The 8,833-nt window shown below is 42.4% G+C and overlaps 1 protein-coding gene across 1 annotated transcript; it reads left to right on the forward strand.

Moving 5' to 3' along the window:
• Positions 1 to 1,880: 1,880 nt before the first annotated feature.
• On the forward strand, positions 1,881 to 8,420 carry LOC138611217 (sodium- and chloride-dependent GABA transporter 2-like). Its single transcript, XM_069684194.1, has 14 exons — positions 1,881 to 2,067; positions 2,163 to 2,297; positions 2,394 to 2,534; positions 3,387 to 3,471; positions 3,573 to 3,705; positions 5,874 to 6,008; positions 6,126 to 6,229; positions 6,298 to 6,422; positions 6,503 to 6,615; positions 6,849 to 6,986; positions 7,535 to 7,637; positions 7,788 to 7,888; positions 8,021 to 8,191; positions 8,271 to 8,420. Exons 1-14 carry the CDS (start codon positions 1,881 to 1,883, stop codon positions 8,418 to 8,420), a joined length of 1,821 nt encoding a protein of 606 aa, XP_069540295.1.
• Positions 8,421 to 8,833: the final 413 nt, after the last annotated feature.

The following is an 8,833-nucleotide window of genomic DNA, read 5'->3' on the forward strand; positions in this document are numbered from 1 at the left end:
GTGATTCACGTTCGACCTTAACTGACTGCGAAGAACTCAAAACCCCCAAGAGTCCAACCCTGGATGTTTTATCTTCTTTTCTCTTTGTTTCAACGCCAAACTTCCTCTGACACTCACTCACTGCAGCAGATCGCAGATCGACACCAGCGCAGTGGTGCTCCAGAGACACATGAAGGTATGAACCAACTCTTAAGTACCGAGCTTCTGATTTCAGATCACTGAGGAATTAAATAAATACATGACAGCTTTATTGCTGATATGTCAGCTTTGGATCTCTGCAGATTCTGCATTATTAGGTCACTAATAATCCAGCTCAATAATACAATCTGTTGATTAATTTATAGCTATTTGCTGATGTCATAGTTGGTCTATTTCTGTTTTGGTTTCTATATTTCAAAGTAAATGTTGTTAACTTCATTATGATATTTATTGTTACCAAATACCTGTGCTGTATTATTCCATGAAGTAATAATGCATAATCATAGAGAATACATTATAATAATGAGTAAGAAATGTCATCTCAACATGGCTGCATAACAACATGTTCAGTGATTTGGCCTGTGTGTCCTTGTGTTCTACAAAAAGGTCACAAATACTGTTTGTGTTTCACCAACAGGATTATATCAAACTGTTAATTTGCTTAACACCATTCATTAGATAAAAACAGTCTGACGGATGTTCAAAATATTATTTAGAAATAAAAGATGAAAACAGAGAAATCTGCCTTTGAAAATGAACCCTTTGTTTAATCATGAAGCTGAAGACAAAACGTGGTCAATGTATAAACCATGCAAGAGTTGAAACTTTGAAACTGAGTTAAAACAAAATCTCCAGCCTGTGTCAGAGTGTTTAAAAGATCTGACTGACTTCATATTTTAAAGAATCAATTAAATTCATTGTAGTTTTTAATTCCGTTTTTAATCCCTTTTTTTCTGTTGTTAAGAGTAACCAGTGGTGGAAGAATCTGTGGTAAAAAAAACAGATATAACATTGTAGAAACACGAGTTAATGCATTCAGATTTACACTCGAGGAAAAGCACAAACGTATGAGTCCCAAAAGTTGCTGCACTCATTGTGCAGAATGACACATTTGTCATTAGTTAGTAAAGATGATCCGTCCTGCTGCTGCAGCAAAATGATGCTCAAAATGCAACAATATGCATTTTCAAACTCAAAGCAAGAGTTGTCGTAGATCATATTTGGGTGACCAGAATATAAGAGTAGATATCTAAAGAAGCCTGGATGTCTGTGCTCAACGACCTTTGACCTTTTATCTTTACAAATTAACATGGTATCTGTGTTTTAAAAGCCAGCACTGAGTGTAAATGACAAAGCTGCACTACAAAGCTGTTACAGAAAACAAAATGCTGTGTGTAAGGGGAATGCTGTGGCATGTTGTGATGAACCCACATTATGATATCCAAATATATCACATCCATGGATTGGTAAAACTCCACAGGGCATTTTACCAACACAACCTTTACAATACAACAGCTTTCATCTGCACAGTTTTTAATTCTTTATCCTTGTATTATGTTTATTTGTACAGGAACAAGTATATTATAAGAACCAGAGACACATACCACAGAATTTATAGCCTAAGCTAATTTGTAATGCATGTTCAATATGGAAAATACTGCACCCACGGGCGCCTTTAGGTGCAAGACAATTTGCTATGTGCACAAAGTGGGTGCTGGGAGTGAAAATGAGAACTAGCAATGACAGAGCTGCACTTAAAGGAAGGACCTGAATACTGGGAGCAAACACGACTTCAAATGGGCTCTAATGATGGTTTGCTAGATTAGGATTGGGACATGCTGATACCAGTGCACACATGCTGTCATTGTTATTTATAATTTCAGCACAGCTGACTTTTCCTGATGGAGCCTACAAGTAATCCAGAGAAAGAACTGATGCAAGATGACAACGATTCAAATCCTCCTCCAAAGATTCATAAAAGAGGCGAGTGGGCCAACAAGAGGGAGTTTCTCTTGGCAGTGGTCGGAGAAATTATCGGTCTGGGCAATGTGTGGAGATTTCCATATCTGTGCTTTAAAAATGGAGGAGGTAACAGCTTCATTCAAGTATACAGATACTAATTATGAAGATAAAAGAGAGACAGACAAGAACTCACAGTATTTTCACTCACGTCTTCCCCACAGGTGTGTTTTTGGTTCCTTATGTTCTGTTCTTGTTCACCTGTGGAATCCCCATCTTCTTCCTGGAGATTTCTCTGGGACAGTTAACGGGTCAGGGTGGCATCACATGCTGGAGGAAAATATGTCCTTTATTTGAAGGTACTGCTGGATTAATTAAATATTCAGTACCAGATAACATACATGGACATTTGATTATAGTTGATGGTTTTGTGTTAATCGATTGTTTTGCCTCAGGTTTAGGCTATGGCAGCATGGTGCTGATGCTTTATACTGTGATTTATTATATCGTCATACTGGCCTGGGCCTTCCTCTACCTCTTCTCCACCTTTCACGATGTTGTCCCCTGGGCCAGCTGTAACAACACCTGGAACACAGGTAAACATTTACATTTACTATTTTTTTTTCCTTATATATTTGAGGAACGACAAACATAATGTCTTAAAAGCAGATTGTAGGTTGTTTATTGCACTCGCTGAAGATGAAGAAGTTTAAATACGGGTATCGTAAACATAAAAATGAAACTTTGTGTCCATAACATTTCTACATTAATTATTGATACAATTAATGAATGAAATAGGACCCAGTATGGACCCTTGTGGGACACCATTTTTGTATATTTCAAAAACAAGAAGACAAACCATCAACTTGGACACATTGCGTTCTTCCACTCAAGCAATTTTCAAACCATTGAGCAGATTTTGAAGACAACCCTATGTTAGTCGACCTCTGTAGGAGAACAGAGTGATCGACAGTGTTGAAGGCCTTTGATCAATCTAAGAAAAGTGAACACAGTGTTCTTTTGAGACAGAAGCATTTATGATGTAATTTAAGACCTTTATTGTAACAGTGACTGCACAACTTATTCGTTATTTTACAAGTCTAACTTTTACGAAGGAAAGGACAATTAGATAACAATCTTTAAATTCTCAAACAAATAAACAGAAAATTACTTGAAAAAGTAGGGCCAGTGTCTGTGTAGCAATAGCATAGAGCTCCACTGTCCACAACATCAGCTGAAAGACTTCCCTCACCTCATTTGCGTGCATTTACCGTACATATCTCAATGTTGATTAATCTACACTTTCCCTTTTCTGTTTAAAAAAGTAATATCCACAGAAGACAGAAAGTTCAGGGAGAGGCTCTTTTGGTGAGTTGGTGATGTCATGGTATAGACGGCCATATCCAAATCTCTATTCTAACCTGTTTTACTTACCTTCTCTCTACCAGAGGACTGTGTGGATTATCGACTGGATCATTCATCAAATGTTAACATTTCTCAGAATGCAACTTCTTCAGTTGAAGAATTCTGGCAGTACGTGCTCACAGATATTTTAATTCATACTAAAATTGAAGCAATTATTTTTCTGGTTTAGAAAGGAAAATGTTCCTGATCATTGGGTGTGTTGTGTTCAGGAGGAGAATCCTGGGTTTGTCTGGAGGAATAGAGGAGATGGGTGGAGTCCGCTGGGACCTGGCTGGATGTCTTCTGCTGAGCTGGGTTATTTGTTACTTCTGTATCTGGAAAGGTGTCAAGTCTTCAGGAAAGGTAAGCTGCCAAACAATAGAGTTGGCATGTCTGGTCCTGCCTGTGTGTTATCATTTTTGGTTTTTCTGATCTTTGCCTGATTTTGGAGACTTGACTCCAAGTAGAATTGTTTGACCTGATTTGACCCCGCCTGCCTAACGATTCCATAATCTTTGTGTTTTTTCTTGCCCTTTTGGGATTAAGTCGTTCTAACAGCATTAGTTCCACGGTCACAGTTTTCTTTTGGGTCCTCTCCCATGTGTTCCTGCAGTATTTCCCTGTTTGCACCATTTCAGTCAGACAACTCGCGTTGTTCTAGTTTGAAATGTTTCTTGCAGCGGCAGAACACAGCTTGTGTTTGGCGTCTAGGCTCCGACCTTATCACTCCTCGCTGATTTATTTTACATGCAGAGATTGAGGAGTGATGAGATAATATCTTAAACCCCCTATTCGGAGCCTGCAGGTGGATGCTGGGGTGGTGGTGGGGCTGAAAGTAAGAGCGCAGTACTGGTGCAAGGCAGCGGTGGCAATGACAGAGCAGAGGGAGAGACTGGAGATCTTGCAGCTTAAATAGACCGCCAATTGGGAGGAAGTGTTTGTCAGGTGATGTGGAAGTGACATATATTAATTATTAAATCAGTGCAGCTCGAGTTGTCTGCCTGAACTAGCTTCCATTAGTGACAGAACAGAAGGAAGGCAACAAGGAAACAAATAAGAAAGGCTGTGACGCACAGGCAAGAGATATCTAAACTTGGGTTAAAGAACCATTACCTGTTTGGACCACAGACTTGTTCAGCATCTCTGCACCCCAGTCTGCTTGCTTTAAGCTAACGAGCCTCCAACCTTCATCTCAGCCTGCTAGCATCCAGCCTTCTGGCTTCTCGTGTGCACCTTATCCTGTTGGACATGCCTGGTCATTTTCATGGGTTCTGTGGAGGACACAGGAGAAGATGTGATGATCATAGCTTCCCCAAATAATGTCCACTTCTGCAGCCTCGTGCAAGATGAACTCTGCTACCCAGCACCACAGAGACTCAGCACGAAAGAGCTGCCTTCAGTCCTGTGCGGTTTCCAGGTGGCGGTTCGGCCAATACCTCTTCCGTGTTTCAAGTTGGCAGCCCAGAGGTCACTTGTTTCTAGTCCTCAGCTGACACCTGTGCCGAGTATCTGTTGGCTCCACAGACGCCTTGTCTGAACCCCTTTCAGTTGCGCCCACCCATGCCTTCTTATCCAACACTCGCGCCTCTCACAGACATCCTGCCTGATCCAGAGTAGTCCGTCCTTGCTGACACCTTTCCAGTACCCCAGCTGTGCCTCAACTCTCCTCCGACGGTCAGCCTGAACTCACAGACTCCCCTCTGGCAGGTTCTGAAGATGCCAAGCCAGACCCTCAGTCAGAAATCCTCTTGACCTACAGTCAGACCTCCCAGACTACCAGTTGTCTTCCAAGATCTTAAGATGCTCATGTCTGACTACCTATAGCCGTACCATCCAGATTTTCAGTTGGCTAATTTCGCAGTAATGCTTTTTCCAATTTTCAGTCTTGCACTCCATCCATCGCCTTCTCTTCCATTGCCAGCCTTTTGACAAGCACCCCTGATGCCAAACGCCTGCTCAACACTCCTGGAGCCGGGTTCCTGCTCAGCCTTCCTATTGTCCAGCCATTCTGCTCCCTCGCTTCTCTTATGGCCAGATCATCAGATACAGTAACCTTCAAAAGGCATCCACTCACATCGCTGATCCCTAGAGCTGCAGAGCCTTTGTCTTCAACTAGTGGGGTGGTCCAACCTATCTCACCTGCCTTCAGAATAGCCCAGCCTTAGTGGCCAACCTCCAGAGGGACCCAGTCTTTATTGTTGCCTTCAGAATGGTTTAGCCTGCGTGGTGCACTTTCAAACCAATGTGGTCCAGCCCATGTCTCAGGACAAGATGTTCTCCATGTCATCCTCCTGCCCTTTCTCAAGAGGTGTGCCTTCTGGTTGCAGTCCAGATCTGCTCCGCCCTTGGGTCAGTCCACTTGGTCGTCCTCCATACCCACTCTTTACCCCATTACTCCTCTCAAGCCCACTGTCCACTTGTTGTCCCCGGTATGAGTCTTCTGAATCCTTCCTCCAGACCTCTGCTTGGTGTTCAGGATTAGCTTGGTGGCTGTAATCCACTTCCACTTCCTGTGTCTGCTACTTTTACAGGTTGTCTACTTCACAGCCACATTTCCTTATGTGATGATGCTTGCTTTGCTGATCCGTGGTGTGACACTGCCGGGGGCCAAAGATGGTATACGATTTTACCTCTCTCCTGATCCAACACGCCTGGCTGATCCTCAGGTGAGACACAAATGATGCTGTCGGCTGGGTCAGTGTACACATATACGAATTTAGTGTAAAGGAGCGGTTAAACCAGTGAACCTAAATACAAAATAAGTATCATTGTACTGATCAAAGGTGTGGATGGACGCTGGAAGCCAGATATTATTCTCCTATGCCGTCTGCACAGGCTGCCTGTCATCTATGGGGAGCTACAACAAATACAACAACAACTGCTACAAGTAAGTAAAATAAATATTCTCCCTCTGTATCCTCTGCTATATGTGACTCATTTCTTTTTTCATTCCAGAGATGCGTTCGCCCTGTGCCTGTTGAACAGTGCGACCAGCTTTGTTGCTGGCTTTGCGATTTTCTCAGTCCTTGGCTTCATGGCTTATGAGCTGGGTGTCGACATCTCAACAGTGGCTGAATCAGGTATGACGCTGTGTTATTAGTAACCATGACGACACTGCAAACTTTATTACACACCGTAATAACACATCTTCTCCTTGCAGGTCCGGGCCTTGCTTTTATTGCGTATCCTCGGGCGGTAGCCATGATGCCTTTACCCCAACTTTGGGCCGCCTTCTTCTTCATCATGATCATCTTCCTGGGGCTGGACAGTGAGGTAAACACAAAGAGACAAGGGCACCATGTTGGAGCGACCTGAGTAGTAATTATGAAGATGAATGTGAGCACTAAACCACAGACTGAAGCACCACGGCATTAAGTGCTGAGAGAAAACACTAGCTGATGAGTTGGGTGTTGAATCTCAATGGGAGCACCTCCCACATTGCACAGACTCATTTGATTCACTGTTAATGAGGAGCATTAATATACATGTACTTTTTTAACCCACAGTTTGTTTACCTGGAAGGCCTGGTCACATCCGTATCAGACATGTATCCATCCTTCTTTTACGTCGGTCATCGGCGTAAGCTCCTGCTGCTGGTCGCCTGTGCTGTGTCCTTCCTCATCGGTCTCTCTATGGTCACTGAGGTGGGTTTCATTTCGTCCTCTTGTGGTTAAAAAGAAAATAACTTCATCTATCTGCCTGTATGTTTGTTTGCGTAACCACCATGTTTTAGCGTTGAAAGTGCAAGCCCATTCTCATTCAGTTGATGCTTTGTCACGACCCTTTACCCTTAAGTTTGTGCGTGAGATGCACAGGGCTTTCTGCTTACTCTAATGTAAACTCATCTGCAGACACTCGCTTTCAGCGATGTAGTCTGTAGTTTCTGTGGTGGGGAGAGAGGAGTGGGTCAAACAACACTGAGATTTCAGCTAGGAGATGGGGGTTAAAGTCGAGTGTGGTCCCTACAGTCAACATTTCTATTTTATTGAACCCAACCCATTATGTTGTCCCTTTACTTAACCATGAAGTGTTTTTGTGTAAAAGACAAGGAAGACTGACATTATCCCGTGCATATGAAGGCCTGGGATGTGAAACCTGCAGTGAATAAGACACAAAGAGGCATCAGCAGAACATTCTCTTCTCTCTGTGTATCTGTTTAACCTCTTCTCCCTCTTTCCTTCTTCCTCTGCAGGGAGGACTGTACGTGTTCCAGCTCTTTGACTACTACGCCTGCAGCGGGATCCCTGTGATAAGTTTTGCTATTCTGGAGTCTGTTTGTGTCGGCTGGGCTTATGGTGAGCTTCATTTACTATGTAGCCTTCATTTATGCACCTGTGTGTAGTTTCCCACGGCCTTTGTTTCAACTGAAATGAGACAATGAGTTTTTACTCCCGACATTTTAATATAAAACTAACCTGACAATAACACTATCATCTGTCTCTAAGGTGCTGATCAATACTACAACAATATCAAGGACATGATTGGGTACCGCCCTGCGCCTTATATGAAATATTGTTGGAGGTACATCACTCCATGTGTGTCTACGGTGAGTTATTACGTTATCTTGGTTCCTTTATACGACAATCTAAAAAATAAAATTGACTGTATGTGTCGATTGTGTTTCAATTTCACCGCTGGTATGTCTTCAGTTGTATTTAACGTTCATGTGTTTCCACAGGGAATACTGCTCTTCTCTCTGGTCAAATTCACCCCTCTGAGATACAACAACACGTACTCGTACCCCTGGTGGGGTTACGCTCTGGGCCTTTTCCTCGCTCTGACTTCGGTCCTCATGGCACCGCTGTGGATCCTCTACAGCCTGGCTGTGACTCCAGGAACACTCAGACAGGTAACTCTCCATATCATACACAAAAACAAACATTGGGATCATTTTCTCTAATGGTGTCTCTTTGCCTTTTTCCCCTCAGAGGCTGAAGGTGACGATGACTCCACCAGACGACCTGTTCAGAGCGACACAGAGGAAAGCTGTGAACTGTGACACGTGTCCTACATCTAAAGACCAGGAGCTGTGTGCTTTAAACACGACTGACAAATGTTTCATTTCTAATAGTGTTTAAAGACTGCTCAAAGCTGTAAAAGAATTAACTGCAATAAATGTAATTATATACATACTGTATATATTTTTGTTTTGACTCAAAGACCCTCCAGTGATTTAATAGTGTTGTATATAGTCAACTGTATTATGTCCTGTTTTATGTATATATATATTTTATGTTTGTGTACGGCAGGAGAAGAATCTTTAGGAGAGAAATTCATTCAACAAATCAAAGTTCTTCTGTGCTTTGATTTTAATGTTTAGTATATGTACATTATATTTACAGTGTGATGTTTTACAGATAGAGATCGTCATGGAAACTCAGTAACGTGAAACTTGTCCTCTGCAGAATACTCTTATCTGACAGCTGCACATGGGGCGCATTCTTCTTCATCACCTGACAGCAGGTTGCTCTTTTTCTGCTAACAAATAACA

This window comes from Semicossyphus pulcher, unplaced genomic scaffold, assembly GCF_022749685.1.
Source record: "Semicossyphus pulcher isolate SPU_LCO1_2020_fin unplaced genomic scaffold, fSemPul1.0.p SCAF_7, whole genome shotgun sequence".
Classification (NCBI taxonomy): Eukaryota; Metazoa; Chordata; class Actinopteri; order Labriformes; family Labridae; genus Semicossyphus; species Semicossyphus pulcher.